Raw genomic sequence first — 24,243 nt, 5'->3', positions numbered from 1 at the left:
ATATGGGGTGTTATTACCTTGTAACAATTATGTAAAAATACAGACAATTGCATACAGATGTAGAATCTTAATTTGAGCCAGTTTGCTACAGAAGGAAAATAATCCTGCAGCAACAGGAAATGTGAATTATTATGTGGATTATTATTAATAGACATCTTTGTAGGGGTTGATACATTTTTCGTAAGGGAAAATCAAGTCTGAAATTTCAAAGTGGAAATTACAAACTTCAGAAGCCTTTTGAAACCTCAAATACACTACAAGAAAAGTTATCATGCAACAGGGTGATCAAACTATGATCCTACATCTGTAGTAGGTTGTTAGGCTACTGTAGCTAGAAAATATAAAAAGAGGGGACCATGCCTTAATGAGACCTTTGTGGCTGTATATATGACACTGCGTAAACCATTCATAAGCTGTTGTAAAGTGGAGCGAACAAAAGTAGGCTACTTGTCCTATATCAATATTTTATCTGAAATGATGGTGACTGACTGTAGATGGCAATTGTTATGAAACGGTCATCTATAGTAAACTCATTGTCTGAATTTTCAGGATAGCCTGCCCTACAGTGATAAACTGTTAAACTTTCCCTAATGCTCTGAGTTGCAGGATAAGGAAGACAATACATCTTTAGAAAAACACTGTAGGTTATTGTTGCAATGTTCAATTATTTCATATAAGTAATTACTTTTTTTAATCAGTTATCTAACTTAAATGAATTTGAAAGTGAACGTGTTGAATGAAAATGCATCCACAATTGAAGGTTTTTGGAAACCTTTGTGCAACACGCGCAAGCAATGGCAACAGTGCCCACTCCTTCTCCTTGGTGTGTCTACTCTACAAACACAATGTGGAATGTCAACAAAGAAATCACACCAACGTGAAGGCGCTCCAAAATCAATTGTGCTCTTCATATTGCCTACGTTTTTACATATTTTAGTCGGCCACTGTCACTGTACATCATATAACGTTCATGTTCTGCCAGTGCCTTTCGACGACTGCGAGATACAGCCAATTGGTTGCGTTCAGTCCGAGGGTGTCTTGGTAGTGAAACATGATGCTTGAAGAGTTGCCATCACATGGTGGAAATTTCCACTGTGTCCCTCGGTTGTTAAATGGGAAGGGTCTCCCTTGCTGGTGTTCACTACGCTTACTCGTCCTCCACCCCTGAAGTCCTGAACAATTACAATTTAGGTAGGTAGGTCCCCATTTAAGCTTTTTCCCCAATATTTAGCCTGTATATGTTCTCCCATAGTTGTGTAGGTATTGCATGCTTGTTTGTCAACGTCGGTATGTTGAAACATTGTATCCCATTTCCATTCGCACCGGAAAGCTAATGGTTAATGTTGACATTATTGACAAAACATCTACAAGATTAATTAACCAAGGCTGAAAATTGCGGTTTAATCTCTCAAGTAATCTGTTATGCCAATAAATGTGTCGTTTAAATTAGCTATGGAATTTTTAAAACACGTTCTTAGGTATTAGCCATGATATTTGATCAAATGTCATCATCCCTGGGCTATGTTTGCTGTGTTGGGTGTAGCCTGAATGTTAAAGAATAATGTGTTTCGCGCAAACAACATGTGTCGTGTAGCCTACATGAAGGGCCCATCTTCTATTGTAGACCGTTAATCATTCGTATAACGCCAGTAAGTGATATTACATGTGTAATTCACTTACTAGCCAAATGCAGTAATTATTTTGATGGGTTTTGGAGAAGAAACAATGCAGTTTCTTCCAATGTTTGGAACTGCCCCGCGTGTGCATTTCTTATACTACAAAGGAACGTGGAAATTATTATTTTTAACCATTTGATAACCTTCACAAAGACACTTTGTCGGAGTTATAAAGTTTACATAGGTTTAATAGTTATTTTGAATAATAATTTCTCTAAGGGTGTGTTTTAATAGTTTTACAAATATAAATATAGTGGAAATATCTGAACATGTAGAAATAAATGAGAAATCGAGGTATTTTGGAGTCTACAGACTGATTCCGCCTTCTTTCGTTGATTGGGGAGGAGGGTATTTCTAGAAGATTCCTCAAGGGTTAAGTCATTTTAACCCTTAGGCTTTTTCATTATCTTTATGTCGTTAATAGGGATATGTTCTGAAAATATTCAGATTTTATTTCACTTCTCTATTTGCTACTTTGTTATTTGAAGATGTAAATCTAGATATATTGCATAGGGTTCTCAAATCCATGTTGTTCAAAAACACTCTTCTCTGTACCAGCATTGACGGAAGGTCGTAGCCTACATCATTAGCCCAGTGAGCCTACCATAACAGAGGCTCAGGCATGTCGTATCTTAAGTAGAAAGAAAGTAAGTGAAGTAGAAAGAAAGTAAGTGATTCAGGGAAAGATTTATATATGTTTTCTGGTGAAAACCTTTGCCACCAATAACGTACTTTTTTTGGCTGTTGCCAGCCATGCAGACTACTGTGAGATGGGATTATTTTAAGTAATATTGGTTTTGAGTTTCCGAATGCATCACGGTGATAATACAGTTCTGTTATATAGAGCATGCCAAAAGGGGTCATACAGTTCCCATTGTTTTGAACTTTACAATGCAATTACTAAATTGTTGCTTGGTAAAATCCAACCCACATCTTGGGTTGCTGACTGTGTGTCCACAGACAATTTTCTAGGTATCCATAAAATAAGGTCAGTTTGTAATATGGGTCACTCTGTCTCTCTGTGAAGCCTCTTTTGACACCTGTCAAAATGACTATTAATAAAGTTTAAAAGTTTGTGGTGTTTTTAATTATTCTCACAAATGGTAACACAAATTATACAGACAAAGATTGGAAGTTACTTGCAAATGTGAGAAATGCTTTTCACATTTGATAAAATCTTGATTTCACAGGTAATCTACTGATGTAACCATTTTGTGAAAGACAGAAGGCCAGGCTATTACAGAGAACACTGTAGACCTTTGATTGATTGTTTACGGTCTAATAGAAAATGGCTTAATTCTATGTCAAAGACTTTCATGTCAGCAGTGTGCAGGTGTGTTTAAATGCAGGGGCAGGCCCTGGCACTTTTTCTCAGCACACACCTGTCAGTGGGGATAGAGAAATGGGCATGCTGATTTCATTCGTCGGTATGAGGTGTGTGATGCATGGGCATGAGTGACAGAACAGATGTAGGTCAAAAAGCCCAGAGCTGTTCATGTTCGAGCAATGACGGCTGATGCAATTGGGACTGTGTGGCTCTTCTCTGGAACAGAGCAAACGTACCCTTAAACCGGTCGCAAAGTCGGGTTTGAGGTGCGTGGTGCATGGCAGCTTCTATTAACACTAATCCACTATTATTCCGGAAAGGAATCAAAGGATTTCGGGGTGATTTTCCAAAACACTGTCACTATGTCCTTTTGAAATCTGAGATAGGCATACAATGTGAGGGCTGGCTATTTTTACCAATGCTGTTGCATAATGCAATGACTAAATAGTTTGAACAATAAGAAGATGGAACTTACATATGCCTTGCACCAGCAATAATGTCTTGGTAAGAAATATTTCTTAGACTAGCTCTCATTTTTGTGTAATGGCTTTGAACCAGGTCTCTTGAAAATTTATCTGATCTCTATGAGACTAACCTGCATTGATAAATCACATTATGTAATACCACATCTTACTGCATAACCAGTTTGCTCATGGCCCTCGGGCAGGCTGACAGTCAAATCTCTATACCATCTATACCTTTATATGCAGGACATTAAGAGCAGGTAAGGTACATAATTAAGGCAGACATAAAGCTGTCTCATATCTCACAGTTCTTACATGACCCAACTGTGTGGCTGATTTAGTGCCCGATGCTATTAGGTAATGCAACCCAAGTCCTGCCACGTGCATTTAGCCAAACTTTTGCAAATCATTCCACAGAACTCAATTGGGAATGTGTTACCTTTTGGTAGCATCAAAATCATCAGTGGTGTAGTGGAGGGTAAACATAGTTTGTCCACCTTTTTGTTGCCCAACAGTTTACCCACCTTTTGCAGAAAAATGCATTGAAAGAACAGGAAGCTTTACTTTTTCACCACGACTGGCGATCAAAGTTTACCCACCTTTTTTCTTACCACTACATCATTGTGTACAATATAGGCTAGCGTTAGGGATGAATTGCATCAAATTCAAAGGCGAAAGGGTTAGATGATAGTCAACATAGAGGATCGTATGAGATCACGTCATCTTATGTAAGACTCTGGTTTACTCAGGTAGCACAGTGATAAGACCACTCAATGAAAATTACGTAGCATCAAAACAGATATTTTCAATAGTGCAAAATGTAAGTCACTTTGGACAACAGCGTCTGCAAAATTACGTAAATGTCTCTCTCAACGTTATCCCACTGCCTCTGTTTTGTTTGGCAAGTTCTCAAAATGGCATAAAGCAGTGAAAGGCAAACATGTTTGCTGATAATGCACCCCTTCCCTGGAGGAACCTGGCATATCTCAAAATGACCATACTGTCCCAGACTAAAGCTGGGCGCTGCCAACCACATGAGTCCACTAAGGGTTTTTAGAGTTTGCCCAATAGCCGCTCGCCCATAATCTCGCCAATGGGTTTGAAACAGAGAGACTCAACAAGCGATTACTTCCTGTAAATAACTAGCATGGAAGAATTTGCCACTCTCCAATTTATGTTGGTTTGTGATTCTTCCTTGCAGGTTTTACAGGAAGCAATCGCTCGATGAGTCTCGGTTTCAAATGGCTCAGGTGCCAGCACGCACTTGCTCGAAAACTTCGCAATTATGAGCAAGCGGCTAATGACATGCAGGGACTCACCTGGCCCCGGGAGCACCCTCCTCCCCTAGCAAATTCAAGGCCACTCAGATGTGGTTCTACGTCATCAGCCAACAAAAGCCATGGGCAGATCAATATGGACTGATAAGACCATCAGAACATAGGGGACCTTGGGAGAGTGTTCACAAACAAGGTTAGGACAAAACATGTACAGTACCAGGAAGAAACAACAACTACAGCCTGAACCACATCAGGCCAACAAAATAGATCTTAATGCGGAGGTCCAGCTCAAACACGCATGGACCATGCTTCGGGTGGTCCTCTTAACCACAAACCTGGTCACACATTGTTGTATTTGATTATACCTTAGTAATAGCAGGGCCTCATATATCAGGCTCTTGTACTGACCACACCAATACGTATCACTGCACCCTTCACAAGATCGTCATGAGTATGTACATTCATTCTTTTTTGACAAAGGTATGTACAGCATGACAAATGCCAGTATTGATGCTAAGGCTTGAGCAAAGAAATATGTACAACAAGGTCACTGAGTCGTACGTATGTACATAGCCGCATGTACCCATTCGTGCTAATGTTTGTTTGCATTCCTAGTATCTTAGTACTAGTGGAGGCTGCTGAGGGGAGGACGGCTCATAATAATGGCTGGAATGGAGGAAAGGGAATGGCATAAACACATGGAGACCATATGTTTGATGTATTTGATACCGTTCCACTTATTCTGCTCCAGCCATTACCATGAGCCCGTCCTTCCCAATTAAGGCACAACCAACCTCCTATGCTTAGTACAGTACATCCTTGTGACTGTAACTCATACAGTACCTTTGTGACATTGATGGCTAATATTTTCTTTGACGCAACCAAAGCTCAGGTAGGATTGTCAAACGTTTGCCTGCCGACAGTAAATCAAATCAAATTTTATTGGCCACATGCGCCGAATACAACAGGTGTAGACATTACAGTGAAATGCTTACTTACAGCCCTTAACCAACAATGCATTTATTTTTTAATAAAAAAGTCAAATAAAACAACAACAAAAAAGTGTTGAGAAAAAAAGAGCAGAAGTAAAATAAAATCACAGTAGGGAGGCTATATATACAGGGGGGGTACCGGTGCAGAGTCAATGTGCGGGGGCACCGGCTAGTTGAGGTAGTTCAGGTAATATGTACATGTGGGTAAAGTTAAAGTGACTATGCCTAAATAATTAACAGAGTAGCAGCAGCGTAAAAAAAGGTACTTAGTGCCTCTGAACAGAGTGTTGGCAGTCAGTCTCTTTTGTGTTCAGACAGCAAAGACCTTGAAGTCGTCAGCCACTCAGTCTTGTTAAAATACACCAAACCAGAAGGTGGCAGTAGTGTTGTAGAAAACCCTTGATGATACTAGCCAGATGGCCACAGATAGATAATTAGCTAGCAAGATGACAAAACATTTTTTAATTCACTCTCCATAATCATGTACAGCCCATACAGTGGGGCAAAAAAGTATTTAGTCAGCCACCAATTGTGCAAGTTCTCCCACTTAAAAAGATGAGAGAGGCCTGTAATTTTCATCATAGGTACACGTCAACAATGACAGACAAATTGAGGAAAAAAATTCCAGAAAATCACATTGTAGGATTTTTAATGAATTTATTTGCAAATTATGGTGGAAAATAAGTATTTGGTCACCTACAAACAAGCAAGATTTCTGGCTCTCACAGACCTGTAACTTCTTCTTTAAGAGGCTCCTCTGTCCTCCACTTGTTACCTGTATTAATGGCACCTGTTTGAACTTGTTATCAGTATAAAAGACACCTGTCCACAACCTCAAACAGTCACACTCCAAACTCCACTATGGCCAAGACCAAAGAGCTGTCAAAGAACACCAGAAACAAAATTGTAGACCTGCACCAGGCTGGGAAGACTGAATCTGCAATAGGTAAGCAGCTTGGTTTGAAGAAATCAACTGTGGGAGCAATTATTAGGAAATGGAAGACATAAAAGACCACTGATAATCTCCCTCGATCTGGGGCTCCACGCAAGATCTCACCCCGTGGGGTCAAAATGATCACAAGAACGGTGAGCAAAAATCCCAGAACCACACGGGGGGACCTAGTGAATGACCTGCAGAGAGCTGGGAACAAAGTAACAAAGCCTACCATCAGTAACACACTACGCCGCCAGGGACTCAAATCCTGCAGTGCCAGACGTGTCCCCCTGCTTAAGCCAGTACATGTCCAGGCCCGTCTGAAGTTTGCTAGAGTGCATTTGGATGATCCAGAAAAGGATTGGGAGAATGTCATATGGTCAGATGAAACTAAAATATAACTTTTTGGTAAAAACTCAACTCGTCGTGTTTGGAGGACAAAGAATGCTGAGTTGCATCCAAAGAACACCATATCTACTGTGAAGCATGGGGGTGGAAACATCATGCTTTGGGGCTGTTTTTCTGCAAAGGGACCAGGACGACTGATCCGTGTAAAGGAAAGAATGAATGGGGCCATGTATCGTGAGATTTTGAGTGAAAACCTCCTTCCACCAGCAAGGGCATTGAAGATGAAACGTGGCTGGGTCTTTCAGCATGACAATGATCCCAAACACACCGCCCGGGCAACGAAGGAGTGGCTTCGTAAGAAGCATTTCAAGGTCCTGGAGTGGCTTAGCCAGTCTCCAGATCTCAACCCCATAGAAAATCTTTGGAGGGAGTTGAAAGTCCGTGTTGCCCAGCGACAGCCCCAAAACATCACTGCTCTAGAGGAGATCTGCATGGAGGAATGGGCCAAAATACCAGCAACAGTGTGTGAAAACCTTGTGAAGACTTACAGAAAACGTTTGACCTGTGTCATTGCCAACAAAGGGTATATAACAAAGTATTGAGAAACTTTTGTTATTGACCAAATACTTATTTCCCACCATAATTTGCAAATAAATTCATTAAAAATCCTACAATGTGATTTTCTGGATTATTTTTTCTCATTTTGTTTGTCATAGTTGACGTGTACCTATGATGAAAATTACAGGCCTCTCTCATCTTTTTAAGTGGGAGAACTTGCACAATTGGTGGCTGACTAAATACTTTTTTCCCCCACTGTATATACAGTTTTAGCTAGCTGGCTAACATTAGCATGATTCGCTAGCTAGCGATCTGTTGTGCTAGCTAGGTAAAGTAAAGCTACTGCATTGACTCTCAACAGCTACAGGCAGCTGCTTAATGGAAACAAATCCATTGTAATTATAATGTTACTAGCTACATTGGCTTGGTAGCTAGCTTGGTTAGTGTTGTGTTTATTGTGCTGCACTTACCACCCCATTCGTTTCATATGAAGTGTGTGTGACTTCCTTGCTCGCTTAGCAAGCTAACGTTAGCTAGCTAACTAAAGCTAGTGCACATTATCAAACTTAACAAAAAAAATCCTTCTTCAAGCACAAAACTCATTAGCTACAGTGGGGAGAACAAGTATTTGATACACTGCCGATTTTGCAGGTTTTCCTACTCACAAAGCATGCAGGTCTGTAATTTTTATCATATGTACACTTCAACTGTGAGATACAGAATCTAAAACAAAAATCCAGAAAATCACATTGTATGATTTTTAAGTAATTAATTTGCATTTTATTGCATGACATAAGTATTTGATACATCAGAAAAGCAGAACTTAATATTTGGTACAGAAACCTTTGTTTGCAATTACAGAGATCATAAGTTTCCTGTAGGTCTTGACCAGGTTTGCACACACTGCAGCAGGGATTTAGGCCCACTCCTCCATACAGACCTTCTCCAGATCCTTCAGGTTTCGGGGCTGTCGCTGGGCAATACGGACTTTCAGCTCCCTCCAAAGATTTTCTATTGGGTTCAGGTCTGGAGACTGGCTAGGCCACTCCAGGACCTTGAGATGCTTCTTACGGAGCCACTCCTTAGTTGCCCTGGCTGTGCGTTTCTTGTCGTTGTCATGCTGGAAGACCCAGCCACGACCCATCTTCAATGCTCTTACTGAGGGAAGGAGGTTGTTGGCCAAGATCTCGCGATACATGGCCCCATCCATCCTCCCCTCAATACGGTGCAGTCGTCCTGTCCCCTTTGCAGAAAAGCATCCCCAAAGAATGATGTTTCCACCTCCATGCTTCACGGTTGGGATGGTGTTCTTGGGGTTGTACTCATCTTTCTTCTTCCTCCAAACACGGCGAGTGGAGTTTAGACCAAAAAGCTATATTTTTGTCTTATCAGACCACATGACCTTCTCCCATTCCTCCTCTGGATCATCCAGATGGTCATTGGCAAACTTCAGACGGGCCTGGACATGTGCTGGTTTGAGCAGGGGGACCTTGCGTGCGCTGCAGGATTTTAATCCATGAAGGCGTAGTGTGTTACTAATGGTTTTCTTTGAGACTGTGGTCCCAGCTCTCTTCAGGTCATTGACCAGGTCCTGCCGTGTAGTTCTGGGCTGATCCCTCACCTTCCTCATGATCATTGATGCCCCACGAGGTGAGATCTTGCATGGAGCCCCAGACCGAGGGTGATTGACCGTCATCTTGAACTTCTTCCATTTTCTAATAATTGCGCCAACAGTTGTTGCCTTCTCACCAAGCTGCTTGCCTATTGTCCTGTAGCCCATCCCAGCCTTGTGCAGGTCTACAATTTTATCCCTGATGTCCTTACACAGCTCTCTGGTCTTGGCCATTGTGGAGAGGTTGGAGTCTGTTTGATTGAGTGTGTGGACAGGTGTCTTTTATACAGGTAGCGAGTTCAAACAGGTGCAGTTAATACAGGTAATGAGTGGAGAACAGGAGGGATTCTTAAAGAAAAACTAACAGGTCTGTGAGAGCCGGAATTCTTACTGGTTGGTAGGTGATCAAATACTTATGTCATGCAATAAAATGCAAATTAATTACTTAAAAATCATACAATGTTATTTTCTGGATTTTTGTTCTAGATTCCGTCTCTCACAGTTGAAGTGTACCTATGATAAAAATTACAGACCTCTACATGCTTTGTAAGTAGGAAAACCTGCAAAATCGGCAGTGTATCAAATACTTGTTCTCCCCACTGTAGATGTAAAAGATGTAAAGACTTGCGCTAGATTTTTAAAAATTTTATGCATCTTTATTGTTTTAGTTAGAACATTTCTGATTAAAAGGGTGGATTAGCGCTCTTTTTTTCCTTTTTCTTGTCACTCCTGTCGGCTCCACCACGTGAAGGTTTGTGCTCTCTGATTGGCTCAAAGTCAAGTTGTTGGCCACTGCCGACCATTGCGATTCTAGAAGTACACAGAAGGTACATCTTTTGTTCTAGCAAGAGAAGGATCAGCCTCCTACGGCAGTCAGATTCTCGGTGTGTTTCATGCTTAGCAGATTTCACTGTGAGATTGATCTTCAACGATATTGATACTTTCACATGGGATGCCAAGATCTTTTAGACTAAACCAGATGTTCTATTGAACAGTTTGCATTGTGCACTTCTACAGCACTGTATTGCTTTGATAGATTCAGGAGTAAGTGTTGCATGAAATGGTAAAGGCATTGCAGTCATGTCACAGCTGGTGTAGAGATGTGAGGTTCTGAGGAATGGCTTATATTTAGTTCTGTTACTATGTGGACTTTGGCCTAATGGGAGTATCTCAGCCTCTATCAGATAATTTCTCCCACTCCAGTCCAGCTATGCTCTCAGTCAAATCCCATAGATGAATCCAACCCTGTGTTCTCAAGGCTAACCTGTGTTCTCAATGCTAACTTGTGTTCTTGAGGCAACCTTGCTCTCTCGATGCTAACTTGTGTTCTTTGGGCTAACTTGTGCTTAATGCTAACATGTGTTCTTTAGGATAACTTGTGCTCTCAATGCTAACTTGGTTCTTAAAGCCACCTTTTGAGCTCAAGAACCCTTTTTAAGAGTGTAGAAGCGAAACCTCAGCACTGTTGGCTAACGTGGACATCAAGGCTAACAAATTCACTATTTATAGACGCCAGCTCACATGCTCTGACCTGTGGGAATGCTAGCGAACACACCTACTTGTTAGATGATATTGGCAAAGGCCTAACCAAACACCTTGCAAGTTTTTGGATGGAGAGAGAGCTGAGAATAGAGAATATTACCGCTGGGTATTTACTGATACCAGACAGGTGAATAGCAGCAGTGTTACGAAGCAACCTTTCTATGTCAAATTGGAGTTTCCGACGTTCAGAAACCATTCTCGCGAGTTGAATGGGGAGAAGGAACACCTAAATTCAACATTGGGTTTAAAACTGATCAGTGGCCGACATTCAAAGCTTTACTAGTTGTGCAGTTGGATACAAGGACTCTCACAGCCAACAATAGTAACTAGCTAGTGTAGATAAGCAGTGGATCGGATGCATTTCCAAGTAGGCTACATGAGTCGACCCCATCTTGAACTGGGCTCTGCACATGCCCATAACACCCAGGCATTTATGGTGGAGCTGAAATTGTGGCAAGGAGCCTCGGAGAGTGGACATGTAGAATGTGTCACGTCTGTGAGAGAGAAAGATCGGTACATGCCACTCATAGTTAACTTGCATGTGCAGACAACGTCTAAATAGTTGATCTGTGGTCATCAGCTTGACTGACAGGGTGGTTAGGACACTTTCATTTTAATAGGTAATGATTATAGTAATTACTAAACATTGTGGGGATATCAATGTAATCCTCGGCCGAGTCATACCAAAGACTGTAAAAATGGGAACCGATGCGTCTCTGCTTGACACTGCTTGGCGCTGCTTGATAGGCCATGCGATAGACTAGCGTCCTGTCCAGGAGGTGTACTTGTACCTCAAAATACGCTTTTGGCTGGTTGTACCCCTTCGACAATGCCATTAAAGATGCTTCACGGATGTAACCCCACTCGGTGAATTTCAGGGTAGTCCCACATGCAGGATACCCTTGACTTTCTCCTAAACTACCCTGAGGTGGTCAGCCGATCAGAGTATTTTTCAACGTCATGTTGTACCAGGACTATTTGTATTGACCCCCCCTTTTTAACACTGCTGCTGCTCGCTGTTAATTATCTATGCATAGTCACTTTACCCCTACCTACATGTGCAAATTACCTCAATTACCTCGACTAACCTGTACCCCCGCACATTGAGTGGTACCGGTACCCCCTGTGTATACAGTGAGGGGAAAAAAGTATTTGATCACCTGCTGATTTTGTACGTTTGCCCACTGACAAAGACATGATCAGTCTATAATTTTAATGGTAGGTTTATTTGAACAGTGAGAGACAGAATAACAACAAAAAAATCCAGAAAAACGCATGTCAAAAATGTTATAAATTGATTTGCATTTTAATGAGGGAAATAAGTATTTGACCCCTCTGCAAAACATGACTTAGTACTTGGTGGCAAAACCCTTGTTGGCAATCACAGTGGTCAGACGTTTCTTGTAGTTGGCCACCAGGTTTGCACACATCTAAGGAGGGATTTTGTCCCACTCCTCTTTGCAGATCTTCTCCAAGTCATTAAGGTTTCGAGGCTGACGTTTGGCAACTCGAACCTTCAGCTCCCTCCACAGACTTTCTATGGGATTAAGGTCTGGAGACTGGCCAGGCCACTCCAGGACCTTAATGTGCTTCTTCTTGAGCCACTCCTTTGTTGCCTTGGCCGTGTGTTTTGGGACATTGTCATGCTGGAATACCCATCCACAACCCATTTTCAATGTCCTGGCTGAGGGAAGGAGGTTCTCACCCAAGATTTGACGGTACATGGCCCCGTCCATCGTCCCTTTGATGCGGTGAAGTTGTCCTGTCCCCTTAGCAGAAAAACACCCCCAAAGCATGATGTTTCCACCTCCATGTTTGACGGTGGGTATGGTGTTCTTGGGGTCATAGGCAGCATTCCTCCTCCTCCAAACACGGCGAGTTGAGTTGATGCCAAAGAGCTCCATTTTGGTCTCATCTGACCACAACACTTTCACCCAGTTCTCCTCTGAATCATTCAGATGTTCATTGGCAAACTTCAGACGGCCATGTATATGTGCTTTCTTGAGCAGGGGGACCTTGCGGGCGCTGCAGGATTTCAGTCCTTCACGGCGTAGTGTGTTACCAATTGTTTTCTTGGTGACTATGGTCCCAGCTGCCTTGAAATCATTGACAAGATCCTCCCGGGTAGTTCTGGGCTGATTCCTCACCGTTCTCATGATCATTGCAACTCCACGAGGTGAGCCCCAGGCCGGAGCCCCAGGCCGAGGGAGATTGACAGTTATTTTGTGTTTCTTCCATTTGCGAATAATCGCACCAACTGTTGTCACCTTCTCACCAAGCTGCTTGGCGATGGTCTTGTAGCCCATTCCAGCCTTGTGTAGGTCTACAATCTTCTCCCTGACCTCCTTGGAGAGCTCTTTGGTCTTGGCCATGGCGGAGAGTTTGGAATCTGATTGATTGATTGCTTCTGTGGACAGGTGTCTTTTATACAGGTAACAAGCTGAGATTAGGAGCACTCCCTTTAAGAGTGTGCTCCTAATCTCAGCTCGTTACCTGTATAAAAGACACCTGGGAGCCAGAAATCTTTCTGATTGAGAGGGGGTCAAATACTTATTTCCCTCATTTAAATGCAAATCAATTTATAACATTTTTGACATGAGTTTTTCTGTATTTTTTAGTTGTTATTCTGTCTCTCACTGTTCAAATAAACCTACCATTAAAATTATAGACTGATCATTTCTTTGTCAGTGAGCAAACGTACAAAATCAGCAGGGGATCAAATACTTTTTTCCCTCACTGTAGCCTCGTTATTGTTATTTTTTGTATTTTATTGTTTTACTTTAATTTTTCTTAAAACTGCATTGTTGGTTAAGAGCTTGTAAGTAAACATTTCACAGTAAGGTCTATACCTGTTGTATTCAGCACATGGGACAAATACTATTTGATTTGATTTGACACTAGTGGCGCAGTGGTCTAAGGCACTGCATCGCAGTGCTAGCTGTGCCAATAGAGATCCTGGTTCGAATCCAGGCTCTGTCGTAGCCGGCCGCGACCGGGAGACCCATGGGGCGGCGCACAATTGGCCCAGCGTCGTCCAGGGTAGGGGAGGGAATGGCCGGCAGGGATGTAGCTCAGTTGGTAGAGCATGGCGTTTGCAACGCCAGGGTTGTGGGTTCGATTCCCACGGCCAGTATGAAAAATAAAAAATAATGTATGCACTCACTAACTGTAAGTCGCTCTGGATAAGAGCGTCTGCTAAATGACTAAAATGTAAAATGTAAATGTAGTAACTAGTGTGTGGAAGGGCTTGCACTGTATTCGTTCCTTATTGACCTTTCAGCTTTCGAGGGATTACCAGAACGAGAATTGTGTTATATCCTCTTTTTACTTTTGAATGCCAGTGCTACACACCTGATAGTACACATAGGCTAAGGACTTCTAATGGTTCACCAGACATAAGCATAGAGTTACATAGCAAAGATCAAAAAGCTGTGGTCTCTCAACACATTCTAAACTGTTATGAAGTAAGGTCCCAGACATTCTTCCAGCAATGTTGATGTTGGACGGAAAGAGATGTTGATTTGTTTGACAAAACAAAAGCGGCACTTTCCATTACAGTCCTGGTGATATGTCATGTCATCTGGTCAATCATTCACCGCCTACCGGAGATATTTGCAGCAAGTCACATGGCGTCTGAGGTACCGACTTATTTTGGTTTACTTAAAATTCCTGCTTTTTATAGTTGGCTAGAGAGCTGTGGAGGCTGCTGGTATGAGGCTAGTCTGACGACGGCGCTGGCAATTGCTGTCTACAGTTTGTAGTTGTGCGTGCATCTTTCCTGGGACAGGACCCTGTATTCACCCTATTACAGATGCCTGTAGTATTGTGGTGATATGGTGTTTCAGCTGTTCCAGTTACCTGCTGGTGCCAGTGGACTGGTTTGGTGTTTTTGTTTTGGAAGATAAGAGAGGTCAGGAGGCCCCTTGACCTGTAATTGACAACCCCTGTTTACCAACTGCTGTTGACACAACCTGTGGGTATCCTGCTGCAGAAATAACCCCACTATAGGGCATCTACAGGCCAGATCCTACTCTGTCGACGTCAGAGACCCCTCGTAAAAAGTTAATAAGTTGGAGGGGGAGTATTTGCCTTCAATCCAGTGGGTTTTTGGGGGACCACAGTTGAAGTACTTCCAGTAATGCAGTTAATGCAAGAATCTAGCTCTTGGTTTTCACAGAGACACAGAAGGAGAGGTAGTTGCATTCAAATTACTGTAAAAAATACCATAGAAAGTTCAGCCCATGTAGATTAAACTTCTGCTATACAGCAGGAAAACATTGCCTCTTATTTATAGCCCATTATCTACAATGGTGCTCTGAGAATGCCAGCAATGCTTGGTACTGTATATTCCTCCAGGTAGATGCTTGAGCTTTTCAGAATAGGACATCTGTTACTGTATGAATATTGAGTTGATTGAAGGTGGCCTCTAATATACAGAAGAACCCAATGCAAAGTGTTCCGTAAGTTCTTCAATGTCAATAAAAAAATGTTTACTGGAACAATAATTACAGGAAGGTTTCATTTATATCCACATTTCAAAGGAGTGTTTGAAGATGGGAATGTCTTGACATGGGGAAATAGCTGGGGTAAGGAGTGCAACTGGTCAGAGGGCTAAGCTGTTGTTATTTCCGTGGTCAATCCATGTGAGGTCGAATAAATATGCATCTTCTTGTGTGTGAGAGATGGAAGTAATATGACATGAAAAATGCCATGATAAAACTATTTTTGGTTAGGTTTCACTGGCTTCTATAATGTTGAGCTTTGCTTCAGCCAATGCAGTAGTTATTGTCTTAATAACGTTGATGTCAAGGCTTTTTGTGTTGAGTAGTTTAACATTTGTGTTGTGTTGTAATGACTAAAGCAAGTCTCTGTGTGTTTGAGTTGTGGCTGGAGCAGGCTTGTTCCAGTCAGTCGCTTCTCCTGTGTGACCTGGACAGGTCTAGAACTGCACATGATTGGTTCAGAGACATGAGACTGTTTGGTGTGAACCCCTTGCACTTCGGAAGTGTGTCGCCATTTAAGGAATGCCCCCGTTGCCAGAAGGAAGTCTGTGAAGATGTCAGGCGTGGTCAGTAGGAATTTCACTAGAATTAACCTTTTAATTTCATTAATTTCTCTTACTTTGTCGTAAAAATGTCACTCTGGTTGAGCTCTGATTTGAATTTCTGAACTTGTTTTTTATAAATTGTCTGAATAGGCCGGATATTTTCCATGTCATTTGCCATAGTGGTGATGCATTGCCAATGGTAGCATAGAGGAGTATTTCTGTTTGTGTTTTCGGTCTATTGGTGCTTAGTAACAGATCATTTTCCGTGAGTGATGATTGAGGTATAGATGGAGATAATGCTACATCATTAACCCTTGTTGAATTGTCTTCCAGCTTTGGATCCTCCTGACTGACTCAATCTTTGAATGGTTGAGATAACTTACTTGCAAAATTGGTTTGTTTTGTCTCTTGTTTTGTCTCTTAACATGTAACTAATTACAAATACTACATGTGAATATACTACATGATATTTAGGTTATTCTGTGGAGATTTTAATTGTTCTGGATGTTTGAGTGATGTTGTGTGAACGTACTGCTCTGCCTCTGCTGTAACAGGTGTGGACCAGACAATACTTTCAGTATTCTTTATTTTAGTTTAGAAAATGTGAAGGTTGGTTGTGGACTCAATAGAAGCATTTAGTGTGTGTGATTTGAAGTTTCTCTGTGTATAATGTGTGTGTGTGTGTGTGTGTACGTGTGTGTGAGGGGGATTACAAAGTTGGACTGTTAAGACTCCATCCTTCAGCAGAGTGTGACCTTGCGCTCAACGACACACTCAGCTGCGGCCTCTGATTGGCGGACAGTGTCACAGCCTCCCCGGTGGATGCCAGTCGCTTAACAGTACGCTGAGTAAACCCATGGTAGTAGGGGGTAGGAGTAGTGGGAAGGGAGGGGTGTGTGGTTGAGGACAGGACAGGACAGGGTAGGACAGTGACCGCAGCATGAGGACGGTACCGTTTGCTCCCAGGGATGACCACCCGGGGTGTGTGCTCGGCGGGCTATCACAGAACAAACAGCAGTTGATGCAACAACGCTCACTGTGCAATCTTGGCCGAGCTTTCAGGATGTCTGTGTGCTGTCCCTCTCTCTTTCCCTCTATCTCTCTCTCTAACTCCTCCCTGTCTTCTCCTCCCTCGCTCTCTCTTTCTGCCTTTCTCCCTCTCTCTCTTGCTCCTATTTCATTGACGTGGGGGGGTTGTTGGCTTCAGGCTCCTGACGTGATTGGCCAGGGTGGGTTCTTCCCCTGCTCTTTAAAAGCCTTCCTCTCACCTGGGTTACAAAAAAGCAGCAGCTCATACCTCTCCTGGCTGCTCACTAGTACTGTCCTCATTCTCCAACCAAAACAAACAGAAAACCCCACGTCGGAACCCCACTCTGTCATCTCTGAAGGAGTGAGTATGTCTCCTTTTCCACATGATTTATCTGCTTCTTATGTAGGGAACTTTAGTTACCTTGGTCTAAGTTTATGATTCAAATAGGCACTAAGTTGTAACTGCTGAGAAAATAAAAAATATTGTAGAGAAAAGTGTAGAATTTTCCACCGTTTTCTTGAGAAACTGTAGATGCACCTAGCTAAATTAGTTTGTCTTGTGCTTAAAGATTGTGCTAGGTATTTCATTGGTTGAAATTCAGTAGGTTTCCTTTGAGAATGAGTTTGTAGGTTTATTAGATGTTTTGTTGGGTTGTTGAGAGAACAAAGGCATTGCTGAAGTGGGACTAATTTGAGTGGTAGTTTGAGTTAGACAGAGCTAATCTTTGAGCTAATGATGTGTTGTCTACCTCCAGTAAGAATGGAATCCTATGGTACTGTACTTTTGTTGTGTCCTTAAACTTGGAGTTGAGTGTTATGTAAGTTTCACAGACTTATTTTCTGCTACTTCTGGACAAATAAAACTAATGAAGTTCATGTTTTTCCCATTCAGATGATTGATGTCACGCTGTTGGCAAATTGGATTAGAAGAATTAATCTCTTTTGATGAGTGTTTGTTGTGTCACAGTTCTACATGCTCTATTAAAAGTGTTGTAGCCTTGTTGTATGCAAGCACACTATATTAGATTTAGGCGTTAGGCATTTTCAAGAAGGTTCTTTATTTGCACAGTGTACAAGGCTTGGTGTCAAATATTGTATTTGATAATGCAATACCCGATTTGGCATACAGATGCCATATCTTAATTTGATCATCCTGTTGTTGCAGGAATTTTCCTTCACAGCAGGACATGCAAACTTTAAAAAGGCTTCTAAAGTTTGTAATTTCCACTTTAAAATGTCATATTTGATTTGCCCTAATGAAAAAAGTATCAACCCCTACACAAAATGTCCATTAATTATAATCCACGTAATAATTCACATTTCCTGTTGCTGCAGGATTATTTTCCTGCTGTAGCAAACTGGCTCAGATTAAGATCCTACGTCTGTACTTGCGTGCATTTATCACATATGTTTTATCAAACAGCAAATGCACAAACAGACACATTGACAAACACACTGTGACAACTTTAAATCAAATTCAGTTGTTGTTATCCAATATAAAATGTGTTTCAAACAATCATATGCAAAAGTAGAGGTGGTTTTAACAACAGTGGGTAAAGCATACATTTCGGATGTGCATGAAAAGCAAAGGTTCGAGGATTTTGCTGGGGTTATGGCTTAGTCATAACATAACACAAGGCATATGCATGGGGAGCAGTGGAGTGCTTAGCTGCCTGGGTGAAGGGGGTCTGGCTGAGCAGGTTCCTTCTTATTTGCAGAAGGGTAGCACACTGGGGAGGTGTACAGTTGGGACAATGATTGATTGTGTTTTTTTGCATGCACACTTTCGAACACAAAGATACAAATATCTACCAATACGAAGGTATAGTCTTACCAGGCAATCTATCTATCTAGAGGAGACATAACATAGGAAATGTACTAGGACACACAGTAGTTCCAGGAACGCAACTGGCACATGCACAGCAGGAACCGGAATGTGATCAAACCAGAACTGTGTAGAGTAGACATGCTAGGTAAAACTAAGTATGTAGAGACATGCTTCACAAACAGCTAATGATTGGCTTGGCTATATGTTTCCAGACAGGGTAGATGACAGCAGTCACAACAAAAGAGGTGTGTGGTAAGAAACAGGTTCAGGCATGTCTGTTTATGGCTTCTCCACAGAATGGAGTTAAAGGTAGGCCATGGATCTCTGTCTTGACTGGGTACAACATGGAGGACCTACTGTGCATAGACTTACTTATGTAATGGCTTCTTGACTGTTAACGTGGCGTGCTTTGACGATTATGTGAGGATGATGGATTTTATACTTGGCCCAGTTTCATCAGCGCCTTTCAATGCCTGGGGCAAGAGTTGAAATGTATTTTCTAGTACTAAAAATCCTTTCGAATAGTTTTTACAATGCTTGTTTTTTGATGGGCAACACTGAAATGTAAATTCATGGACTTGGGTTGGGGTTGTATTCCATAACTGATTGTTTATGGCTTTGTCACAGCGTCGGACAACCATGTTTGTTACTTTGGTTTTGATGTGTATCACCGTTGTGTTTTTCCTGGGGTATTGGTCGGTAGGACAGGGGAGGGAGCAGGGTGCGACTTTTGGGAACCTGGCTGGACATGGGCCCTGGCTGCTCGGCTGTTTTTACCCATTCCTGTCAAAGAAGCCTTTGTATGGGAAGAACAGCACTGTGGGTAATTGGCTGTTAAAATAATTTAGCAGAACTCTGTGTGCGCTGCCCAGTGCCTCATCTTGTTGTTACGTAATAGCGGCAATCAAATGTTCAATAGAATGGAAATAAGAACACATGCCCCCTGCCGGCTCACCACTTCATGCACTCAGTGCATTCAATTGAATTGGGTTAAACGTGGACAGCAATACAGACAGGCCTTTGTAGCTTGCTCTCCCAGAGGTTAGGAACATTTGGTCGGAAACTTGCCTGCCTCATGGCCCCATTAGCCAACCTCTTTGACCTGTATTTAGGATTCAGACGTGTTTTTGACATAATGTTGAGACTTGCTTTAACCCACCTGAAATGAATTTGGTTATAGTATCATAAAGGAAACTGCACTGCAACAATAGAACATGGGCGTGTGTCTGAAAGGGTTACTTAGAGGTTATTTTAGGGAAAATAATGTGTGCTATTCTCAAAAAATAGGAGATATGTAAAATTGAGGTCACAATTTATATGGAATTTTACGGTATGTCAAGCAAAAAAATACTACAATTACTTATCTACATCGACTACAAAATCCCTTTGAACTTGATACAGTTGGAGGCCATTTTGTTAACTCTCAGTGTACAGCAGAGTACAAAAGGTATCCAAAACCAATCAGCACGGAACGTCAAGATTCCAATGCGTGACAGGAACAGTGATATTGTTTATGAAAGATGCCTTAGTTAAAGCACACTGAAGTGCGTGAGCTACCAACATGTATCGAATGGGGAGATAAAATGGTGCTGCAGGTTCAGGGGAATGTGACACAGAATGGTGTGTGTAGAATGACACCTTGTCTTCCCCTTGAAGTGTCCTTTGTCAAGGCCCTAGAGTTCTGGCCAGTCAGATAAGACTCATTGAATGTATCTTCATAACAGTAACTAGCTCATTGTTGACAGATTGTTACACAGTCAAATCAGAGAATACTTGTGGCCATGACCTTTTTGACTGGACATGTGCTACTTTTTATCTTATTAGGGATCTTCTCACTATAGGGGGCTAGTCAAAGTGTAATTACAAAGAAATGATGGCTAGTTGAGGCCCAAAACGTTTAGTCAACATTGAGACAACATTGAATGATTGGTTGTATGTTTGCTGGTTATAAGGGCTTCCCGCCACATCAGTAGCTATGAATATTTGTATAACGTTTCCTATCTCTCCCTTTGCTGTTTTCTGCAGGTATTTGCCCTATAGTGTAAGGCTGAGATAAAGCACGCCAACCTACCGAGTACAACTGCTCTGCTTTGGACTGTGACCCCTTCCCCAGCCCCGCACCACTACAGCCGTAACCATGGACCGCGTGGAGCTGAAGAAAGTCTGCACGGAGGCAGACGATGACAGCACAGACAGTTTGGACGACCGCTTCACAGAGCCCATCGACTCAGAGAAGGCCACCATCAACAGGTGTGGTTCAATACTATATTCATTATTTTATCTGAGACTTTCTACAGAAAAAACAGGAAGGAAAGCGCATTGCCTTAGTTGTTGCGACAAGAATGTGTTCTTTGCCGAATTGTAGATGTTAGATCCTCTAACTCCCCTGTAAATAAATTATGTTCTTTATCATCAATTTCTTGTCTCCTACCTATCATTGTCTAATGAACACAATGCTTTTCAATACACTGGTCAGGAGAATCTCTCAACTCATAGCTTCACTGTAAACCGCCAACAGATTAGCTACACTGTAATCTCATTGCTTCAATCACCAAATAAATAGTTTACAAAAGCCCAATAGAAGCTTGAACTAGCATAACTGACCCTATAACCACTCATAAAGTCATAACATAGCTGTCATAAACTAGTCGTAAATAATTATTTTAAACTAGAGATTGATTCAATGATTGTACATCTGCAGTCACTTCCTGGATGAGGATGGAGATGCAGAGAGCCACAAGTTTCTCACTAATGGGATTATGAAGAAGAAGAAGTACGAGGAGTATCAAGAAGAATACGTAAGAAGACTGATGATAAACTATCGATGACAACACATGCATGTTTGCTCTTGCTCTTGCAACGACTTTGACCATTTCCTCAAAAGCTATCTGCTTTTATTGAATCCTTCCTTCCGAGGAACCCTTTCGTAGGAACTGATAGTTACGCGTGTGTGACGGGTGTTGTCTGCGCAAGCGTGCATGCATATGTGTGTGTGAAATGTTCTTGTTTACGATCAGTTGAACTCATGGTAAACTCTCTCTTACCCGCTCTCTCTAACTTTCTCTCTCTCAGCACCCTGGACATACCTCCTTTGGTATGTCAGTCTTCAACCTGAGTAATGCAATCATGGGCAGCGGCATTCTGGGTCTCTCCTACGCCATGGCCAACACTGGCATTGTGCTTTTTGTGTAAGTGTGTGCCAACTTCTGCCATAGAGACAATGTGGAATGGGGTCAGTGTTTGGTTTCTGCCACAGTCAAGTGATTAAAGCACCAGTTAATAAAGTAAAGTATTCTGTCTGCATCGTATAGTATTACTGATAGGACTGCTTTAGAGTCTTTGGTATAGCAAGTGGGGTTTGACAACAGGGTTAGTGGTGGGGTATGTATTCGGGAATAGGCAGACACAGACACTAACTGGCTCGGAAATCAGGACCTTTTTGTGACAAACCAGGTTTCTCAAATGTCCAAAACAGGATGGTTATTCTTTCTTTCAGTCCTGTTTCCGCTGTATATGGCTGGGCTTTACCAAGAAATGATTTAGTGACTGAGTACTTTCACTAAGCAAAAACTAAAAAACTAAAAAATTATCATTTTCGCCATATCCCTGAAAGTGATTGAAGGACAGGAGACAAGGAAGTAGATTAGGAACCCACTTGATGATTATAGTGGCGCAGCCGGTTTGTTTCCGGTCCTAAGGAGTTTACAGGGAGTCCCTTAACGTCAGTCCCCCTCATCAATTGCGACATCTTACTTCCCCACCATCTATTCTGGGCTTCCCTGACATTCCGGAAGGTGGTATTACATAACACCCATTTGATACAGTCATTCACCTGCTTGCCTGTCTCTGGCCAACAATAGTACAGGGAGGGGTACAGGGGCAACTCTCAATTCAAAAACAACATCTTTAATTCAGTTAGTTTAATATGTTAGAGCCCATTGGAGGCTGGATGATTGGGTTAGAGGCTCCTTGGTGACCTCTTTAAGCATAAGGTGATAGATTTAAGGCTGCTCATGTTCAGCCGATGCGGGAAACCCATACCTCCCCTCCAGGAATAACTCACAAGTTACTTTATTTACTTATATAAGAGCCTAGAGTGTAGTCTGGTCTCTAGGCAGTGGCACGCATTGGTCTACCACTCTTTTGTCTGAGCTGGCACTTATATATTGACATGGCATGATAGTGTCTTTGACATGTGCTTTAGGCATTGGAACATGGTCTTCTCAAATAGGCAATAAATGCTTGCCAGAGAAAGCATCCGGACCCCCCTCAAGTGAAATACGACTAAGGTTCTAAAAGCTAAGTTTACTTCCCTAAATAGGTCATGGGGAAAACAGAGTGAGAGTGACTAGGGGGGGAAACTAGTGAAAGTTATTATGTAGGGTGTTTTGTAACCCAGTTGATTCCCCTCCAAGTGTTGTTCATTGTGATTTGTGTAAGATTTCCGTATGGTAGAGCCAAATGCTAATGTCTGACTGCTTTCTATCCCAACGTAGAATCCTTCTCTTGGGTGTGGCCATCTTGTCGTTGTACTCCGTTCACTTGCTGTTAGTGACTGCAAAAGAAGGAGGTGGGTGTCATTTTTAAACTCATGAACATATATGTCTGTCTGTCATTAGTCTCTGTCTGTCTATCTGTCTGTCTGTCTGGCCTCAATTTCCTGCTACTTTTTCTCTGTATATTTGAATATCAATCATCACCACATTGTCATTCTAACAGGTTCTCTCATCTATGAGAAGTTGGGAGAGCGAGCTTTTGGCTGGCCGGGGAAAATGGCTGCATTTGGATCGATAACCCTTCAAAATATTGGTGGTAAGTGAACAGCTAATGTTGCATTAATTGTAGTGTTATAATTCTATTTTGATATGTTCATGCTGTGGACATGCTAGTTGGTTTCAGTGTGGTCAAATCTTTCTGTTTTTTGTGTTTATTTGCACACAGCCATGTCCAGCTACCTCTTCATTGTAAAGTATGAGCTGCCAGAAGTGATCCGTGCCTTCATGGGACTGGAGGAGAGCTCTGGGTAAGTGTCTGTCTGTCATTGGTTAACTATTTCATCAAATCAGTTATTTGTAGTTCATTTGACACAGATGGCACAACACACTACACAGTTTGGTTGGTGTATTTATAGATGGATGGATTGATGCTCTGTGTGTGAGACCTGTTCTCTCTGCGTTGTGTACAGTGAATGGTACATGAACGGAAACTACCTGGTTGTGTTTGTATCCATCGGTATCATCCTGCCTCTCTGTATACTCAAAAACCTGGGTAAGTGGTGTGTGTGTGTGTGTGTGTGTCTGGGCATGTGAGTGTGTGCGGGAACGAGTGTGTGTGTTTCCGAGTTAGTCTTTGTGTACTTTGTTTACATAATGTGTGTGAGTGTTTGCGTGATTGTAAATGAGTTTCTCTCTAATTCTCTCTCTTGTCGCTAGGCTACCTTGGCTACACCAGTGGCTTCTCCCTATCCTGCATGGTGTTTTTCCTGGGAGTGGTAAGTTCAACCTGTCTCCTCTTGCTTCGCTAGTTTAGCATTTTTAGCCCGCTGAATGACTGATCAATGACGGGTGATGGTGCTGATAAATGGTATTATATACAGTACCATCAGATGT

The 24,243-nt window shown here is 42.0% G+C and overlaps 1 protein-coding gene across 2 annotated transcripts in view; it reads left to right on the top strand.

Annotated features, from left to right (window-relative positions):
* Positions 1 to 1,100: 1,100 nt before the first annotated feature.
* LOC121543483 (sodium-coupled neutral amino acid transporter 4) overlaps positions 1,101 to 24,243 on the top strand; it is a 33,837-nt gene continuing 10,694 nt past the window's right edge. Inside the window, exons 1-9 of one of the 2 annotated variants that reach the window (XM_041853364.2) lie at positions 1,101 to 1,191; positions 20,660 to 20,884; positions 21,336 to 21,432; positions 21,707 to 21,822; positions 23,131 to 23,204; positions 23,354 to 23,446; positions 23,576 to 23,657; positions 23,820 to 23,902; positions 24,067 to 24,125. In XM_041853364.2, coding sequence (XP_041709298.1) covers positions 20,772 to 20,884; positions 21,336 to 21,432; positions 21,707 to 21,822; positions 23,131 to 23,204; positions 23,354 to 23,446; positions 23,576 to 23,657; positions 23,820 to 23,902; positions 24,067 to 24,125 — 717 coding nt within the window. In that variant the 5' untranslated portion in view covers positions 1,101 to 1,191; positions 20,660 to 20,771. Of the gene's footprint in view, positions 1,192 to 17,041; positions 17,168 to 20,659; positions 20,885 to 21,335; positions 21,433 to 21,706; positions 21,823 to 23,130; positions 23,205 to 23,353; positions 23,447 to 23,575; positions 23,658 to 23,819; positions 23,903 to 24,066; positions 24,126 to 24,243 lie in introns of those variants that run through there. The other variant, XM_041853363.2, reaches the window with a different exon arrangement.

The sequence above is a fragment of the Coregonus clupeaformis genome, unplaced genomic scaffold (assembly GCF_020615455.1).
Source record: "Coregonus clupeaformis isolate EN_2021a unplaced genomic scaffold, ASM2061545v1 scaf0290, whole genome shotgun sequence".
In the NCBI taxonomy this organism is placed as follows: domain Eukaryota; kingdom Metazoa; phylum Chordata; class Actinopteri; order Salmoniformes; family Salmonidae; genus Coregonus; species Coregonus clupeaformis.
This window is presented reverse-complemented; position numbering and strand designations above follow the sequence as displayed.